The sequence below is a fragment of the Aricia agestis genome, chromosome 6 (genome assembly GCF_905147365.1).
Source record: "Aricia agestis chromosome 6, ilAriAges1.1, whole genome shotgun sequence".
Lineage (NCBI taxonomy): Eukaryota > Metazoa > Arthropoda > Insecta > Lepidoptera > Lycaenidae > Aricia > Aricia agestis.
The window spans coordinates 16617238-16637426 of record NC_056411.1 but is presented as its reverse complement, the minus strand read 5'-3'; the positions used below and the strand labels follow the sequence as shown (position 1 = coordinate 16637426).

General features: G+C 38.2%; 2 protein-coding genes across 3 annotated transcripts in view; one reads left to right on the top strand and one right to left on the bottom strand.

Moving 5' to 3' along the window:
• The window catches only part of LOC121728392 (Fanconi anemia group J protein homolog), a 78965-nt gene that overhangs the window by 51908 nt on the left and 6868 nt on the right, over nucleotides 1–20189 (top strand). The window contains exons 4-12 of one of the 2 annotated variants that reach the window (XM_042116563.1): nucleotides 5043–5131; nucleotides 9873–9997; nucleotides 11148–11394; nucleotides 12167–12400; nucleotides 14384–14503; nucleotides 16733–16827; nucleotides 17913–18040; nucleotides 18870–18983; nucleotides 19992–20104. In XM_042116563.1, the coding sequence (XP_041972497.1) occupies nucleotides 5043–5131; nucleotides 9873–9997; nucleotides 11148–11394; nucleotides 12167–12400; nucleotides 14384–14503; nucleotides 16733–16827; nucleotides 17913–18040; nucleotides 18870–18983; nucleotides 19992–20104 (1265 nt within the window). The remainder of the gene's footprint in view (nucleotides 1–5042; nucleotides 5132–9872; nucleotides 9998–11147; nucleotides 11395–12166; nucleotides 12401–14383; nucleotides 14504–16732; nucleotides 16828–17912; nucleotides 18041–18869; nucleotides 18984–19991; nucleotides 20105–20189) is intronic. The other variant, XM_042116564.1, reaches the window with a different exon arrangement.
• On the bottom strand, nucleotides 224–4358 carry LOC121728399 (fatty acid-binding protein homolog 6-like). Its single transcript, XM_042116572.1, has 4 exons — nucleotides 4220–4358; nucleotides 3305–3474; nucleotides 2604–2714; nucleotides 224–560 (listed from the first exon to the last, which is right to left on the bottom strand). The coding sequence occupies exons 1-4, from the start codon at nucleotides 4290–4292 to the stop codon at nucleotides 501–503; spliced, it is 414 nt and encodes a 137-aa protein (XP_041972506.1). The 5' UTR covers nucleotides 4293–4358; the 3' UTR covers nucleotides 224–500.

Here is a 20189-nt window from a genome sequence, read left to right as displayed (position 1 = left end):
ATTAAAACAAGAAAATTACAAAAAAATCGATATTAAATGGTAATTTTGATTAAAAATATTTTAAACTTGAGCAAATATTTAAAAAAAGTAAATAGATATAAGTAAATACCTAATATGAAAAAAGCAATTGTGCCTAAAAATAATTTTACACTTTAGCATAACAAAACTAAGTGATAATTCTTTAGGGTGTGTACTGTGTATATGTATCTTGCAGAGAGTTCATTATGAAAGTAGCAGCGCTGAAAGACCAAAATTTTTTTTCAGTTTTGTATGGGTGAACTCCCCAGCGTCTTGAGTTTCCCCCATACAAAGGTGAAAAAAATAGTTACTCTTTCAGCGCTGCACTTTTACAGCGAAATCTTTATTTACCATACACACCCCAAAGTATTATCACTTAGTTTTGTTACATCCTGTATACTTTTTTAAGCAATTACAAACCTCTCGTACGCAATACAAACAGCAATTTGGCACAAAGAAATAGATCCTCGTATCGGCAATATTTACTGAGCCAACTGGAACTGCCTCGTCGCGGTTTTGTCGAATCCCGCAACGGTGGTCGTCTGAAACAAGTTTTATATTAAAGAGATACATGCGGCACTCGGGGACTGCCGCGGTAAAGATATTGCATAACATTTATTTATTAACTTAATATGCAATTATAATTCAGATACGTCTTGCCGCACGCACACAAACACCGTGCCGAAGTCTGACAACAATAACACGCTGTGCCGGACGGAGTGGTGGGTGTTAGGTTTATTTTCGCTACGGAATTTCTTGATTCGGTCGTCGCGATAAAAGCTATGAAAATTGCAATATTCGCTTAAGGCGAGGATAAACCCCAATTTGTTATTCCGTGACTCCCGGTTTACCTAGTTCCAATATAATAACGAAGTGTTAAAAATATGAGATATAAAGCACAATATTCAAAATACCTTAAACCATAAACATTTTAATAAAACGTAATACTTCGGCTGTAATTAATTTACAAACTCACCTCCAAAAAAAATCAATTTCATCGAAATATAAGTAATAACTAAGATAATTATACATTTTATTTGAATAAATTGTTAGTAAATCTATATTAAAATCTCTTTAACCGAACAATTTTGTTTCTTAATATTTATTTCCAAAGATATTTAAAAAAAAACATGAAAAATAGAGAAGATCCGCCCGAGTAGTTACAGCTTTATGCTAAGCTAAAATGAATCTTATTGCGATGCGTATACGCTTGATCTTTGGTTGTGTGCAAGGTTATCGTTTTTGATTGAGATTAATCCCCGCCTTAACGAATCCGACTTAAAAATTGTACTTAAAATTCCCTATCTCAAAAACTACTTAACCGATTTTGATAAAACTTGCAATATCCCCTAAGTTAATAATTGCAGTACAATAAAAAAAGGAATTACTTATATCGGATAGTTCCAGATATATGCGAACACAAACATAAAAACATAAAAACACTTTTGAATGGCACATTTGTTGAGACGCTGATAATAATAAACTAACATAATATTTTTTTGAAAACATGGGTAGTTCCGAACATACTGTATACGGATTGAATTAATAACGTCCTTTTTTTGAAGTCGGTTAAAGGCCGACTAAAAAGAACATTCCAGAGGCTATCCAATTGATTGGAGTCGAGAGAACACGCGATCAAACACTATGAGTTTTGAGTTCCGCTTCGAAGGACCAAGATCGCAATTCGCAATGCTTTGAGATATCAAACGATGGAATAACTGATCTATTGCACTTGCAAGTTGCAATTATTGCTGGTAAAAACAGTACTATACTACTACTTACATACTATGTCATCATCTTTATTGTGAAAACCATGACATACCCCTGGGAGGTGTGCCAAAATCTTTTCGTTTTTGCTTCGTTATAGAATCGCCGATGAAAATGTATGGAATTGACATTAAGCGTTCGTTAATATGACGTTGACGTTCGACTCGTCGTATGTCAATTCCATACATTTTGATTGGCGATTCTATAACGAAGCGAAAACGAAAAAGTTTCGGCTAAATGGCCTGGTTTTTTTATTGAAACGAAGTTTTTTATCGCGCGTTCGGCGTAAAGGCTAGATAGGCTAGACAGAACGATATTTAACCTCGACACTTTTCCATTAGTACCTGCATGGTAGGGGCAGAGGGCGTTGATAGTATTCCTGGGCGTCAATAAATGACGTTTTTTTAATAATTTTTGAGTGTATAATATGTGTACAGGTTTTTGAACATAAGAAATAACTTCGTTCCATTCAGGTGTCCCTTGACACCTCTCAAGTTTTTAATACAATTATACATTAACATAAGAAAATATATATAATGTTAGCTAGAATTGTTACTGCTATTTATATTTACAAAAAAATACCAAAAGAGTACGCGCTCACTATTTCTTCACGTTTTCAATTCGTATTGAGTGACTAGCTTAGTTTGACTTACACAATACACATGAATTTAAAATCGAACATCTAGATTCTAGAACCTCCTCCTTTTTCGAAAGTCGGTTAAATATTGGCCTTACTTAGTTGTTCACTCTCTGTCTCTAATTTTAATCGTTCTGAGGCAGATGTAGATGTTTTAAATAGTATTAGTAATGTAACATACCACAATCATTTTATCAGGATAAAACTCTCGGACGTGTTTGGAAGTTTGTCCCTTCGCGTCCGTCTGGTAGTGTATCATCTTGTTGTCCTCAAAGTGTACCACAGATGTTACCTGTAAGAAAACATAAAGATTTTAAATCAAAGATGGCAATAGTTAAGTTTTAAAAAGTTATCTCAATTTTTCAGTAATAGCCTCGTTACTACAATTAGGTACAAGTTACTTTGTAACATGATTACACCCGACGAAAATGCCATCAGGCATTATAAGATTGACGTATACAATTTTTAGTTTTTTTTTTGCTCTATAGATGGTACGGAACCCTTCGTGCGCTAGTCCGACTCGCACTTGGCAGTTTTTTTTTATTTGTAGGTTTTTTAATTATTATTTATTTATTTAATCTTTATCCTATAATTCCTATATTATCTACATTTTCACTGCAAAACTGATGCTTACGCAGTTTGACTGCAGGCTACAGGTTATTTAAATATCTAAAACATAAGAATAACTAATATTTTATCAAGTAGTAATGCCTGATGCCGCAGATAATAAAGCTTTTGCTCGAGACACCTCAGACCTCAGTATTACAACACTAAAGCGTCCCCAACAAAAAATCCCTCAAACATAAATTAGGTTCCATAAGGACAAGTCACTTATGATGAGTAAAAAGTATGTATACAAAGTAGATTTTAAGATCCTCTCACCAAAGTACCATCAGGTTTCCTCTCCTCAAACTCCTCATCCAGTCTGAAAGTTATATCAGCGTTCACCAGCCTGGACTTGAAGCTGAAGGTGTAGGAGCCATCCTCGTTCTTCGTCAGACTGTTGACGGGGCTCAGTGTGGACGCAGCCTTACGTGCGATGTAGCCCACGCCTGAAATACTAAGCAATGCTTAGGGTAGACTCCTTAGTCGTTAGATAGTCCTAATAGAAATTAGAATAATAGTCTTGTGATTGTAGAGCCTTATTTTATGTAGAGCTTGTCCGTGATTTCATAAGAGCTACACAACTCAGAAAAGCGTATAATCTTCTTCTATCTTCTTCTTCTATATATATAAAACTCAAAGGTGACCGACTGGTTGACATAGTGATCTATCAACGCACAGCCCAAACCACTGGACGGATCGGGGTGAAATTTGGCATGCAGGTAGATGTTATAACGTAGGCATCCGCTAAGAAAGGATTTTGATAAATTCCAACCCCAAGGGGTTCAAATAGGGGATAAAAGTTTGTATATAATAATACTTCTTAACGCGAGCAAAGCCGCGGGCAACAGCTCGTAATTAATAATACTTATTACTTATAAATTATAATATTATCAGTTCCAAAATTTAAAACGCTTTCGAAACCTGTTTTAAGAAACGATTGTTTTCCCTTTTATTATATTATTACTTCTAAATTTTAGAACCTGTCCCTAAAACCTTTCTTGTAATTGATTTTATTTTTTGATTTTCTTTAAATCTTTCTTAATACTAGCAATTTCACTAAGCTCTCTGATTATCTAATATAAATACCACCTTCATCGCCCTGTATAATTTGAAGAAATGCCAATTATAACAAACGATTCTCAGTGTTTGTGCAAATACTTTGTATAATATTATATTAATTATTATACTAACCAATAAACGCGAGGTACTCCTCAAAGTTCTCAGAAGACACCTGCACGTAGTCTATACCCAGGAACTCCTCCATATTCACTGACCTAAGGGCCTACCCCACTATAAACTATTACTACCACTACTATAATTGCCCTAACAATGTACTCTTGAGCAGGGCTCACTCTAAACTGTCGCGGTAATCGCGCCTTATCAGTCTGATAACGTTATCAGTGACGGGGATTTTTCAAATTTCGAATTTATTTAAGGACAGTCCCTAGCTGCATTGTTGATTGTTGTACTGTTCTTTCATTTGAGGCATTATCTTAATATTTGCCTTGATATAATTATGAATTTATGATGAATTGGTTTTAGGACTCTTGTCCATTCAGAACGCATTCGATTTGAAATTTCATGAGAATACTATTTTGTAGTTAAATTATTTCGACACTACATTGAAAATGTATTGTTTTTAGATCATTTAGAAGAATAGACTTGCGAACGCATTGATTTTTTAAGGTTTTCTTTAACTTTAAACTATGAAATAAATGCAAATACGAGTGACGTGCTCGATACTATTCACTGACTACTATATACTGTAACCTGTCACACAAGTGACATTTTTAATTGGATTGAAGAAGACAAAACATTGTATAACTATTCAAAGCTTATACAGCGTTTATTAGTAAGGGGGTAAATGAATGACTAAAGCGGGCAGTGCATAATATGCAAGTTGATAACGCATCGATCTTTGATTCAGCTCTTATTGATAAGGCAACAATTTAAAATGTAAATGTGTCAAAAACTTTCCATTGATATTTCTAACATCTATTTTTGTTTATTTCAGGCCAGAAAAATATTTACGATACCGTGGAAGACGATCGGAGTGGCGGGTCAGGGATACGACAAAAACATATTAAAGAGAGCCCTGAAGGTAAATTTTAGCCGATTGCCATAAGAGAGCTGCTGACTATTTACCTTTCAATGATAGGGTTATTTATATATTATTATGTGTTTCGTAGAGAAATTGTTTGGCAATAATTTGCCTATGAAAATATTGTGTTCTTTCTACGATACTATCCTTTTTCGCGGCTCTGTAATAACTTATGGGAATACTCTATTTTTTCAGGATAAAATTAGCCATATTTAAGTCGAAACGCGTGCAACAATCTAGTAAAGAGGTAACAAACGTGCACACAAACTTTCGTTACTAAAATATTAATGTGATAATAATATAGAGATTAGAAGATTTTATTGATATTACACACTTAAACGTTTCTCTAAGTAGTGATGAGTCTCATAGATCATCATTTACGTGGTAGAGCCATGCTTCGGCACGAATGGGCAGGCTCGACCGGAGAAATACCACGGGCTCACAGAAAACCGGCGTCAAACAGCGCTTGCGCTGTGTTTCACCGAGTGAGTGAGCTTACCGGAGGCCCAATTCCCTACCCTTTCCTTGCCTATTCCCTTCCTTACCTCCCCTACTCTGTAATCCTATTCCCACTTAAAAGGCCGGCAACGCACCTGCAGCTCTTCTGATGTTGCGTGTGTCCATGGGCGACGGAAATTGTTTTCCATCAGGTGACCCGTTTGCTCTTTTGCCCCCTTATTTCATAAAAAATATACTAAAATACTTACTAAGGGCGCTCTCAGTATTAATTATTATTCATTAAATATCTCAGTACTTATACGTCATCTACTATTTATTAAATATCTCAGTACTTACGTCATCTAGTATTAATTAAAAATCTCAGAGTAAGTCCGTCGCGTTACGCGTATAATATGTATTTAACATAGCTGGGCATTAACTCGTTAATCCGTTAATCGTTAATTAACGAAGTTAACATTTTGATTAACGGATTAACTTTTAAGTTAACTTTTAAAAATATTAACGGACTCGTTAACTTCCGTTAATATGCAGAAGTCCGTTAATCGTTAATCCAATGCCTGCTATTTACCGCACGGCACAGCGGCGCGGCGCGAAAACGGGTTCAGACAGTTAGTATGAAATGACACGGCAGCAGCGAGTGAAACAAAAACAATACTAGATACATTTTCAGGCGCGTGCGAGTATGAAGAGATTTGTTTCGTGTTATCATTTCATTACTCAGCGCCGGTGCTTATAGAGAGAGTGATTTGTTTATTGTTATTATAAATCATTTGCATGTTGATAAAGAAGAGTGCAGTATAATTAAGTTAGATAGAATACAATAATTTTAGAAGTATTTTGTTTTGTCCCTAACATTTTAAGTTCCAAAACCTTTAGCCAACAGGTTTTGTATATACAATAACGCAATGATATAAGTTACAACAAGGCCATATTACATATTAACGATTAACGTTAACTTGCGTTAATTCGTCCGAAATGTAACGCCTTAACGTTTAACGAAGCTAATATTTTTTTTAACGGATTAACGATTAACGAAGTTAACTATTTGATTAACGGTGCCCAGCTATGGTATTTAAGATGGATTTTTATCTTCAACAATCAAAATGCAAAATAATCCAGCTAAGAACTCCCCATATAATACTTCTAACATCGATGACAATAGCCTGTGAAATATCCGCAGCAAAATCTCCCCGCCATGATCACGGCGCAGATTACAATTCTTATTTACATAAATGAAGGTAAATGTAAGACTTACGCCACTATTTGTAAAATGGCGGAGATGACAATGAGGCCATTACCGGGATTACCGTCCTCCCCTAATGAAAGTATTGAAATCCCCGCTCCCACTTCACTCCCCGCTTTTCCCCGCTTCTCCCCGCTTCCCCCCGCTTTTCCCCGCTCTTCGCTCCTCGAGCCCAGTCATCCCGTCATTCGTTCTTTCAGCGTTGACAACTTTCCTCATACAAAAACTTTTTATCCTTTAATTTTGCTTTTTCCGCCCCCGATGTGTATTTGTGTATGCCCAATGTAGCCTGTAGGTATTGTTGAAATGCGTCTTTATTATTGAAGGTATATTTATGATGGTAACTATATCTATTAAATAATCTGTAGCATAAACAATTTTAGGGAAAAGCTCTTAGTTCTACTCTACTCTAATACACCTTTGTTCTATACTTAATCTCTCCTTAAACTAGGTAGCGTGAAGGACTAACTTTTATTCCGAGAGTAGATTCGGATTAGTTTACTCCTTCCTTACTCCATGTTTATTAATACTGAATTTTATTACTCTTACCTTAAGCCTAGGAGTAAAGTTATTCTTGCTCTAGTCTGTGTTTATTAATAAGGCTGTAGGTGTATATACTGCTCTTTGTTTTTGCTCCGTGATACAGATGTAAATAAATGTTATTTATTGTCTCTCAAGCGACTAACAACTAGACTTGGCTTATCCAAAAAATTATTGTTTTACAGTTATACACAGACAAGACAGACAAGACGTTATCTATAAGTATATATAAAAATGGATTTCCATTTGTGTTAGTAATTAGTAATGCTATAACTCGATAACGGCTAAACTGATTCTGCTAATTTTAGTCTTAAAATAATCCTTGAAGTCCAGGGAAGGTTTTAAAGTAACACGAAGTTCACCGGGACAGTTAGTAAATTACAAGATGACGCCCGCCGTTGCTCCAAAATTTGTTTATCGCGCAGTAACCGGATATTCTTCCGGGACAAAAAGTATCCTATGTCCTCGATCCCTGGACTCACAGTATTTCCATACGAAATTTCAACAATATCGTTCCAGCGGTTCGTGAATAAGTAACATACAGAAATACACACTGTGCACCTTCATCTTCAATTTCATCATCAACTTTCATAGTGGCGCATTCAATAATTGAATGCGTCAAGGAACGCAACGCCAATATAGTCATTTTTGAAGTTTTGGATACGGTCAGAGGGCATGCGTCGCGGGCATGCCTCACGTTCGTTGTTGACTGCGCTATAACACATGGCCTTGACGAACAGAAAAAGGTACAGTGTGGACGAAGCTAATGATAGTCATTCAATGTTTTATCCTTGTCAGGCATGTTAAAAGACACGTTTACACGATCTGTCTAAAGTCTATATTATATTTTTATTAGTTGTTTTTGTTTTTCCACAATCCAGCTACACGCTGACTGTTTGGTTTGTAAACCAATAGCTGACCAATACCCGGTACATCGCACACATAGCTGAGATGTCTGCCCCTAATAACGGCGCGGCTGGCATACGACGGATGCCGACCGACGGCTGTAAATTGTAATGTTTTGTAGAAAAGAATTTTGGCTGTATCCCCAAAACTAGGGATGTTCATCATATATGAAAGTAGTTAATGGTGCGTCTTCTTTCCTTTCTAATATTGTATACGCGAAACTTTGTATGTGTTTCTTAATCTTTGCTTGTTAGTTGTTACATATTTTGAGTAGGTAGGTATCTTAGGTTAGACGTATTCCAATAATATTTTTTGACAACCTCTGTGGCTCAGTGGTGAGCGCGTCGGTAGCTCAAGCCGGAGGTCGCGGGTTCGAATCCCGCCGACGGAACAAAGAGTTTTCAAAGTTCCCGGGTCTGGATGTGTATTAAATATGTGTATGATATAATAAAAATCTTAAACATATGTATAGTATAAAAGTATTAAATATATTTCCGTTGTCTGGTACCTGTAACACAAGTCCTTTAGGTACTTAGCACGGGGCCAGACTGACGTGGTGTGAAGCGTCCATAGAAACGAAACAATAACGGTAAAAACTATTAAACACATTTTATTGTCAGTTGATATAGTTAGCTCAACCATTTCATTGTGCTCGACAATCTTTGTTTCTTTTTAGTAAGGTGTATAGTTTTATACTATAGTCTATACAGACACTGTATAGTGTATACTGTATAGACATTGTATTTACACGATGTTATGAACTTGCCAGACAACTTTTTCAACATATCAGACAAAGAGTAAAATCAGGGCCCCCGCTACCTATATGTGCAATGTGTGCAATGCACACGGGCGCCATCCTATAGGGGTGCCAAATCGCCATCTTTAGGGGCGCCAAAACCAAGGACCCAAAAAAATTGCCTAACGAGGCGCCAAAATCCTTTTTTTGCACACAGGCGCCAGTAGCCCAACGGGGCTTTACGGGGCTGACTAATACCCCCCGTATTACATTATCATTTATATATGATCATTTCTATGATCATATATAGGATCCAATATATATGATCATTTGATCATATCTGCATATTACATTATCATATTTCATTGATCCTATTTTACGTCATATGTGGTTTCAATAGCCAATGGAGAGCGCTAACGCTTACAGGTATTGACGTCAGGGTTACTAGATCTCAGAGAATTCGATTTGTCAAAATATGGCTTGTTTTTTGTTATTTCAGCAAGATTATCCAAGTATATAATTAGAAAAATAATTACATTACATTATTTGAAACATATTAACGAACAAGAAATTAAAAACTCTTTTTTATATTAAATAACTGGCAACACCTATTTCTATGACCGTATTGGATCCAATCTCTCAGCAAATGTCAAAAATCTATGATCAATGAAGAAATGAATCATATGTCTATATTACATTATTCAATATCATTGACTCAATGATCTCGGATCCAATATATATGATAATCTAATATCCCCCTAAAATACTGAACATTGTGAAATCTGACGTCTGTATACCCCGTTTATCCTCATCAGGTATATTTAGTGAAATGATTTTTAATTATTATATTTAATATCCAGAAAGCAATCTCGTGACTATCCACAAGAAGCGGAAACTGAACGATAGCGAGATCACAGAAGATGGCACTCCGCCGCAGTCGCCAGACAAAATGATGGACACCGCAGAAACTCCGGAAAAAGTTAGGTGAGTAAGGACGACAAGGCTAGGCACTACATTCGATGACATCGTGCACCGATAATTTGTTTACCATCAGGAATAAGTAGAATAGGTATAAATTATAATAACAAATTAATATTGGCAGATGGAGTAGGTACCTACGTTACATGGTATGTAGCTCTACCATGAGTTTAAAGCTATAATATTTATAGATACTCGATACCGACTACGTAAATATTTAGTATGGTGATTTTACCGCTAGAGGCGCTGTAAAATTTGCCTTACGAAATATTTACGTAGTCGGTATCGAGTATCAATAAAAACTATAGCTTTAAACTCATGGTAGAGACTAGAGCTACTGGTTATATCAAACTCATCCAAAACGTTAACTTAACATAAGAACGCTAGGCCAAACTGCTCCTTAGTTAATCGTTATCCTAAGTCGCAATCTCTGGTTAATCGCTTAATTTACCTGAGTTCAGACTTGAGTATATACGGTATAGACGAGAATGAATAAAAAATAACTTGACTTATGTTTTTCGTGTAACTTTGTATACTGTACCGTAGGTATTGCATGCATGTATATGCAATAAGGTAGATCTAGTTACTTCCTGTGTTTACTATTTTATGTTTTCTTTATTATTGTCTATTTGGTATCATTTTTTTTTTGTATTGTTTGAAATGTAAGGTGTATGTAAATAGTGAGCATGCTTTTTTTTTTAATTAGCATACGATTTGAGATGTATTTTAGTTTGTTTTAGACTTAGTACTTATAGTTTTTTAACGGCTGAATATATTATAATTTTAGTGGCATAAGTAACAACTAACATTTCTTGTCGTTTCCCCAAGATTTAACTGTCACAGGCCACAGCGTATGAATAGAGGGGTTTTTTATTCGGCCGTTAAATGCATGCATTAATCATTTTTTTGAGTTTCATATTTATAAGCTAGGTCGCGAATCAAGTAGAATTAAATACATTAGCATGTCGCTTAATGTCATGTTCACGCGCAAATTTTTTCACAATTATTGTACAACATACAAGGTGCAAATTTGACGTGCTTCGCGACACGGCTAAGTATTATTATATTATTATTATCTATAATATATTATTATATGCCTTCATAATTTCTTACAAGTATTCCAGTAGCATGCATGTAGTTGGTGTTGGTTGCGTAGGAAGCTCTACGCACTAGTGGAGAACCTGCGTGTGCGAGCTGACCTGGTTGATTGCAGCCTCCCCACCATCTACTATGGAGCCAGGACCCACAAACAGCTGCAGCAGGTCATAAAGGAGTACGGAAGAACGGGCTACTGTGTGGAGGCCAGAATGTCTGTGCTGTCCAGCCGAGATAATAGCTGTATAAGAGAGTATGATAGGAGCCAGTGGAGCTCCAAGAATGATATGTGCAGAGCTTGTATTAAGGTGAGTTGGTATCTAGTTGATTACTGTAAAGTGTATACTTTAAAATGTACAGATATCTCTCTTGTGTTTTCTACCGACGGAACTCCTTATGGTCTAGTAATAAAATGGAAATACTAAATTGGATATTCGAACGTGCCAATAAGAATAAAGTGGAAGAAGGTTCTTATAAGGATCCAAATACTAATAGGTCTTCTCTATAGTGGTAAGCGTCCTTAGAGGACTCTTATAAGAAATAACAAAGCTAATTAGAATTGAAGACCTTAGTGAATGAAGCGGGTAAAAAACCATTTTACAACATAAGAGCAATTACTCATCTTTTCCCATATAAATGCAACAAACCTGGCAACTTACCTACTTCATCATCTGGGTAATATACATAGAATGCACAGTGCATCTGGGTAATATACATAGAATGCACAATGCATCTGGGTAATAAACATAGAATGCACAATGCACCTGGGTAATATACATAGAATGCACAATGCATCTGGGTAATATACAAAGAATGCACAATGCATTTGGGTAATATACATAGAATGCACAATGCATTTGGGTAATATGCATAGAATGCACAATGCATTTGGGTAATATGCATAGAATTCACAATGCATTTGGGTAATATACATAGAATGCACTTTTTTTTTCATTTCAAATAATTTTCCCGTTCCTGAAGCCTCCATTTATGCAAAAAAACGTCTGTTTTCAAATTGTTAGTTACCACTTCGTCCACTCATGTCTTCAATTCTCTATCAATATTCCTATACAATTTCAGAAAATCGAACAAAGCAAAGGCGGTGACGGACAGACGACCAACTGTAAATACTTCGACAACCGCAAGTGTTTGAGTTTCGAGTGTCTTCCGGATGCCTTCGACCTGCGAGACCTGGTTACGGTTGGAGAGGAGATGCAGGCCTGCCCGTACTTCGCCGCCAGAGACATGGCCGGGAAGGCCAATATAGTGTTCTGCCCGTACAACTACTTGATAGACCCGGCTATTAGGAGGAATGTGAGTATACACACATGGTGTACAGTTGTACACTGTGTACTGTGAAAGTAGCGGCGCTGATAGACAAACGTTTTTAACAATTATTGTAAAGGCAAATTCATGACGTTGAAGCAGATAATACAACTACATAGAATACATAAAAACATAGATTACAAATTTTCTTGTTATTTATTGTCCGTTTCACTCGTTAACAAAAATTATAACGACGATACTACAGGAGCGCGATAGCAGTAATTTTGTGACTAAATAGACAAATACAGATGAGTCAATATACAAATAGTCTAAACGATAAGTTGAGAATGGTGAAATATAGAGATAAGGGTCATAAAAATACGTGCGATAGCTCATTAGATTCGGGAAGACGTCTAGAAAAATGTATCGGAAGCGTGTATTAGCACACAAAAAATTGCAAAAGTTATAAGCAAATAAGGTTGCAAAAAAAAAGGTATTATGTTTTTTGTTAAAAACTCCGTAACTATTAACATTTAAGAAATTTAAAAAAAAGATTCTTAAAGAAGAGGAAATTTCCATTAAAAAATCCCAACTCTCGGAATTCTATCTCTATTATTTATAATTCTAATTTAACGCTGAAAGTAAGCCTCTGCGCGGCATTTTTAGGTAGCGCGCGCGGCTTCAAAACCGAGCGCGTCACACTGATTATTTTTTTAAAGGTATTAAATATTAATTTAAAAAATTTCAAAAACTTATGGTGTATCCGAACACTTCAAAGAATTTGCTCCCGTTGGAAATTTAACTTAAAGTTAATTTTTCAACAAATTAGACAAATGTTAACGAACGAAATTTTTTCGAACTTCCGTCCACATTGTACTTTAAAAAAAATGTTTAAATAATTTTCGTAAAAAATTTTCACTTCGTGGAGCCCTTGATGTAACGATTATAAACAATAAATATTGTTATTAAGAAAAAATTTTGTTTCTTAAAATCATAATATTTTCAAGAGAATAAAGGTAAGAAAAAAAAATTTTTCAAAGCATCGAAACAGTCCATTGGTTTATAAATTTTTTATTAGCAAATGGCGGATTTTTTTTTCAGTTAATACATGTCCTTTATTGATATGAAAACAATTGCATGATAATAAATTAATCATTCCTTTTTTGACAATATTACGTGGATTTCTAGTTTTTTGTTCAAGTTAAAAAATGATTATAAACAAAGTATGAAATTTTTTTTAAACTTTTATGGCGTGATCTTGTTAAGTATGTTTATATCAAGGGCTCCACGAAGTGAAAAATTTTACGAAAATTATTTAAACGTTTTCTTTAAAGTACAATGAGGACGGAAGTTCGAAAAAATTTCGTTAGTTAACATTTGTCTAATTTGTTGAAAAATTAACTTTAAGTTAAATTCCCAACGGAAGCAAATTCTTTGAAGTGCTCGGAATACACCATAAGTTTTTGAAAATTTTAAATATTATTTAATACCTTTAAAAAAATAATCAGTGTGACGTGCTCGGTTTTGAAGCCACGCGCGCTACCTAAAAATGCCGCGCGGAGGCTTACTTTCAGCGTTAAATTAAAATTATAAAAAATAGAGATAGAATTCCGGGAGTTGGGATTTGTTTATGGAAATTTCCTCTTCTTTAAGAATCTTTTTTTTAAATTTCTTAAATGTTAATAGTTTCGGAGTTTTTAACAAAAAACATAATACCTTTTTTTTGCAACCTAATTTGCTCATAACTTTTGCAATTTTTTGTGTGCTAATACACGCTTCCGATACATTTTTCTAGACGTCTTCCCGAATCTAATGAGCTATCGCACGTATTTTTATGACCCTTATCTCTATATTTCGCCATTCTCAACTTATCGCTTAGACTAAAATAGCTACATAAATTGTTGATATAACAATTTACTGCAATTTACTTGTTTTAAACAAATAACGCTATCTGTTTTCACATTACGAAACTTAAATTCAATATCAGGAATTTAAACTTTAAATCCATGAAAATAAAGTTCTAATTTCCAGTTGCAAATCACTCTGCCGGGCAACATATTGGTTGTGGACGAGGCGCACAACATCGAAGACATCTGCCGCGACGCCGCCAGCTTCACCATCACCAGGGACCAGATACAAGCGGCTATGAAGGTGATGATGATGATTACCGATTATCGGAAATTGTTTCTAGTTTAGATATTTTTTTCCCGGGACTTAAAAGGAGACACTAGGGCCGTTTATCCATACAAACGTTGTCCTGTTTCCTCCCTGGATCATGCCGGTAGAGTTATATTCTTTTCCTGAATATCTATGGCCACTATTAGCATGATGGCCAGATTTTCGGCTGTGATCAAACATTGAGAAAACAATTTGGCTAGGAACTTTCAATTCAAGCTGTAGATCTCCATCGCGCTCTGCGGGGGGGGGGCTTGATGTTAGGGAGGCACTAGAGATAGCAATAGATTTTACAAATACTTGTTTTTCATTTCACTAGCCCTTGGTGTATCCTCTTAAGTATTTCCATACTATTAACGAGGTAATGATATTTTGATCAGGGGCGTCTTTCCCTTATGTGCAGGGTGTGCGTTGCACACGGGCGCCGCGGCCCTATGGGCGCCGAGCGCCGCTCGCAACGGAGCCCCACTCGGCGCGTGCCCGCGTTGGATGGCCACTGCGCTTTAATGACCTACGTTAAAAGAACTTCAGTTTGCATACATTTTGTGTAGCATCTGGAGATCTTCTAATATTGTCGAAATTCGAATAACAGCAAAGCAAGGCCCGCCATCCTAAACATCCCACCAAAAACTTTATGTAAAAAAACCTGGCCAAGTATCGATGGAGCTGCTTGTTTATCTCTAAACAGAAATAAAATCTAGACAAAGTCGTGCCAAGCCTAAGGTTTCTGACTGCGATTTCCTTATTATTATATAAGATATATAAGAGAGCAACCACGTGCAGCTGGGGGCTAACGACTTCATCACAGCAGCCAGCAAGCCGCCCGGCACGAGGAAGAAGCGCAGGGCTCCCTACAAGGGGGTGAGTGAAGTCGCCCCTGCCATGGAGGTAGAAACCTAGGCCTGTGAGCGGCTGAGGTAGAAACCTAGGCCTGTGAGGGGATCACCGCCCATAACATGAGGGGGCTTTAGTCGGTAAACCTCTGCGGAGGGAGGCCGACATACCCCTGCCCCGAGGGGGCAAGGGATGCGTAATGCATTTCCCTTTAAAAAAAAGGTGATGCCCTATAATATGCCGGCTCCCCCATATTTCCCGGCTAAATGTCATTGAGAGTCGAAACGAACTTGTGCCGAAATACGAACTTAAAATAGAGAATGTCCCTGAATGGGGTAGACGTAACTTAGTCCAATTCAATTCCGTCAAGACTCGTTTTGAGAGCACCTCTTTAATTAACAATATCCCCCAGCATTGAAATACATGGCGTAAACATACCTATCGAGCGAATTCCAGTTTCGATGTCATCTAGAGAGTAAGGCCAAGTTAGCCTCCAAAAAGCTTGTTGTTCTTAACAGAGCGAGACAGCATTTCAGACGGGACCAACACCTACAACTCTACAAGGCGCAGGTTCGGCCTCATATGGAATACTGTTCTTATCTCTGGGCAGGGGCGCTAAAATACCAACTATCTCCCTCTGGATCGTATCCAACGAAGGGAATTGTTGATTGCCATAGTGTTTCAAACGGGCGGGACCCCAGAAATTACGCCGAGAATCGAGATGTATCTTTATTCTGTATCCTCTATCGGTTGTATCACGGGGAGTGCTCTGAGAAATTGTTCGGAATTATACCTCCTGCAACTTTTCGCCATTGTTCCACACAAAAAATATACGATTCTCATCATCTTGATGAGTGGCAGTCTTCTACCGACCATTTTTCGCGTAACTTTCTGCCGCGCACTGTAAAACTCTGGAATGAACTGTCATCAACAGTATTTCCGGACCAATACGACCTGCAAACCTTCAAGAAGAGAGCGTATTCCCTCTTAAAAGGTTGGCAATGCACCAGTAGCTCTTCTGATGTTGCGAGTGTCCATGGGCGACGGTACTTGATTTCCATCCGGTGACCCCTTTACTCGTTTGCCCCCTTATCTTATACCCATACTAATATGGAGTCCTCACCCTTAAGCGGCCGGACGAACTGTACTTGTACTATGTACCCATTTCATTTTGACCGCGCGCTTGCTAGGGGGCGCTAGGGTAATGTTTGCACACGGGCGCCACATGGGCTAGAGATGGCCCTGATTTTGATTTCAATGCATAATGTGTTGTTTGTTTGTTTAACCGTGATTCCACCTAAATAACTTTTTTTAAATTACCCACTTAACTAATTTAAAGTACTTACTTACTTTTTAATCAATAATTTGTAGGAGCTAGAGATCGCGGCGGGCTACCGGTACTCCAACCAGTACGGAACTAACTTCGCGGACAGTCTACTGAAGGTGCTGAGCAACTGGGATCAATGGTATTGTCCATTCCGATTCATTTTGATATAATTTCTATTAATTTAAGTGTCATTTATTAACTTTGGAATAAAATTTTATTCCAAATTTAAGTTATACAACGGCTCCATTAAGCTGATCGCACATTCATCCGTACAGTACGTACCCAGCGTTGCCAGACGTCCCGATTTTGGCGGGACGTTCCGATTTTTTCATCAAAATTAAATGTCCCGCGCGGGACAGGCTCAGTCCCGCTTCTCGGGGAAAGCCCGAACGTACGTGCAGCGTGCTGAGAAAGAAAGGTGCGTAATGAACATTTAAAGAGTGTGAGCGGTAGAGGGGTGGATTATCTTTGGCCACTAATTATGCTATCTATTGTCACGTAAACGTTATTTTAACGCAAATAAAAAGATAAAATTCAAAAACTTTTGATTTTATATCTTTTTTACTTTGTCTCGCTTTTGTCTGAAGAATCCCGCTTTTTCACTCAAAAAGTTTGAAAGTCCCGACTTGGCACAAAAAAAACCTGGCAACGCTGTACGCACCCCATTTTGTAACGTCTGCGTCATTTCATGCAACGAATTCTGGTATGCGGCGCGTACGGCGCGTAGGTTGTGGACAAATGTGCGATCACCTTTAATTGTTACCATTCATTTTTACGGGATAAAAACTATCCTTATGTCAATTACTGGGGCTCAAAATATCTCCATACTAAGATTAGATAGTATGGTCGAGTCCATGACTGAAAGGTGCCAAAGTATTTAATTTATCTTATTACACCATTACTAGCCGCACTTATAGTTACATTGCATTGATTACTTAAGTTTCTTCTAATGAAGACTAACTTATAAATATATACAGTTTATGTAAAAATCTTCATTTAAGTTACATTTTAAAAATTATTACTGAGTTACCCTTAGTGTCTGAACACACCATGTCGATGTTCCGCGGCGGAATTTGGGGATAATTCCGTCTGCAATGTATTTTAAATTACGTCGCGTTATATTGTATGGGTTTGACATTGCTGACGTAATCATACCGAACTTCCGCCGCGGAACTACGGCATGGTGTGTTTAGACACTTACTTATTATACCATCTAATTGTCAGGTTCGTGAACCAAACGCCCCTGATAAAGCAGTGCGTGGTGAGCAACGGCGAGGCGAGCTACGTGTGGGACCAGCAACACTTCTTGCAGACGCTGCACAACCACAACATCGGCCAGCAGCAGTACCCGCGTGAGTATACGCGCAAGCTGTATTTGTTACAGCTAGATTAGCTGACTACCTGTAAACAAGCAGAGTTAAAAAATGCTGCTGTCAAACGCTTGTTCTGCTCACCGGTCGCGATCACCTAGGGCAGTGGTACTCATAACTCAACTTTTTTTACAAGGGTCGCGGGCTGCAACCAAATTTTTTTAGGGTCAAGAATAACGTTTTTTTTTAATTATTGATTTAGAAGTGGAAAAATTTTCACGACTTTCGCGACGACTTTGCTCTATTCTGCCGGTGGGCATGAATTCAAACCTTCACGCGAGCCACAGGTTGAGTATAGTGACCTATCTGCTTCTTGCCGTAACATACAAACACGTACGTAAAAGCTATTCGCACGTGTTTACATTCGCAAGGACATGCACGTGCACACGTTCTATCTCGCACGTACATGCGGACCCACACACGTTCGAGCTCTAATGAATTGTCAAAATGTTTTATTTATTTATTTATTTATATATTTCATCATCACATACTTAAACTATCATTACAGGGTTTACCTAATGCGATAGTAGTGTACATAAAATTGTATTACAAATTTAGTTAAAAAATTCAAATAATGAGTTCATCAGTATCCACAATTAAAACGATAAAATTAATAACAATAAATAATAAAACCATAACCAGTATATATAATATCCAATCCATCAATAATTAATTTAAGTAAAAAATTGTAAATAAAATCTATCCTTGGTAAATGTTGCGGAGGATTGCGGTGTTTTGCCATAGTCATACAGCTTTACAAACTCACTGCTTAGTGATGTTTCTACACTATAACAGAGGTCCTTTTTTGTAGAATTCCAACACGATGCGGAGATTTTCATCAAGGTCCTGCGCGAGGACCCGCAGCAGATGGTGGGCGTGACGCAGGCCACCGGCACCCTCGTCGAGTCCATCAGCACCGTGCTCGGTATGTGCGTTATATCTGCGTGCACGCTTCCAGCACGACGCGGAGATATTCGTCGAGATCCTGCGCGAGGACCCGCAGCAGATGGTCGGCGTGACGCAGGCCACCGGCACCCTCGTCGAGTCCATCAGCACCGTGCTCGGTATGTGTGTTATATCTGCGTGCACGCTTCCAGCACGACGCGGAGATATTCGTCGAGATCCTGCGCGAGGACCCGCAGCAGATGGTCGGCGTGACGCAGGCCACCGGCACCCTCGTCGAGTCCATCAGCATCGTGCTCGGTATGTGTGTTATATCTGCGTGCACGCTTCCAGCACGACGCGGAGATATTCGTCGAGATCCTGCGCGAGGACCCGCAGCAGATGGTCGGCGTGACGCAGGCCACCGGCACCCTCGTCGAGTCCATCAGCACCGTGCTCGGTATGTGTGTTATATCTGCGTGCACGCTTCCAGCACGACGCGGAGATATTCGTCGACATCCTGCGCGAGGACCCGCAGCAGATGGTCGGCGTGACGCAGGCCACCGGGACCCTCGTCGAGTCCATCAGCACCGTGCTCGGTATGTGTGTTATATCTGCGTGCACGCTTCCAGCACGACGCGGAGATATTCGTCGAGATCCTGTGCGAGGACCCGCAGCAGATGGTCGGCGTGACGCAGGCCACCGACACCCTCGTCGAGTCCATCAGCACCGTGCTCGGTATGTGTGTTATATCTGCGTGCACGCTTCCAGCACGACGCGGAGATATTCGTCGAGATCCTGCGCGAGGACCCGCAGCAGATGGTAGGCGTGACGCAGGCCACCGGCACCCTCGTCGAGTCCATCAGCATCTTATTTATAGAGTACCGGACGGTACACCATTATGGTACTTTGTGTCTAACATATCATTATATAAGGAAATGCAGCGAAGTCTCAGAATCCCAACTTAACCATGTGCTATAATAAAATCTTTGTTTACAATTTAATATAACCGTACCTATGTGCTAACTGCTAAGTCGTCTCGTCTCCGCAGGCTACCTATTCCGCGATTCCGGTGCGTTCGCTGACAACTTCAAGCCGGTGCTGCAGCGTGAAGTTGCCACGAGAGGTGGAAATACGTCGTGGCGATCTGCGTCATTTGACAAGGTTTTTAATATATTGTTCATTCAGTTTATAAGAAAAATTAAAAAATAAAAGTATTATTAAAAGTAGCATATTTTCTGGATTGTAC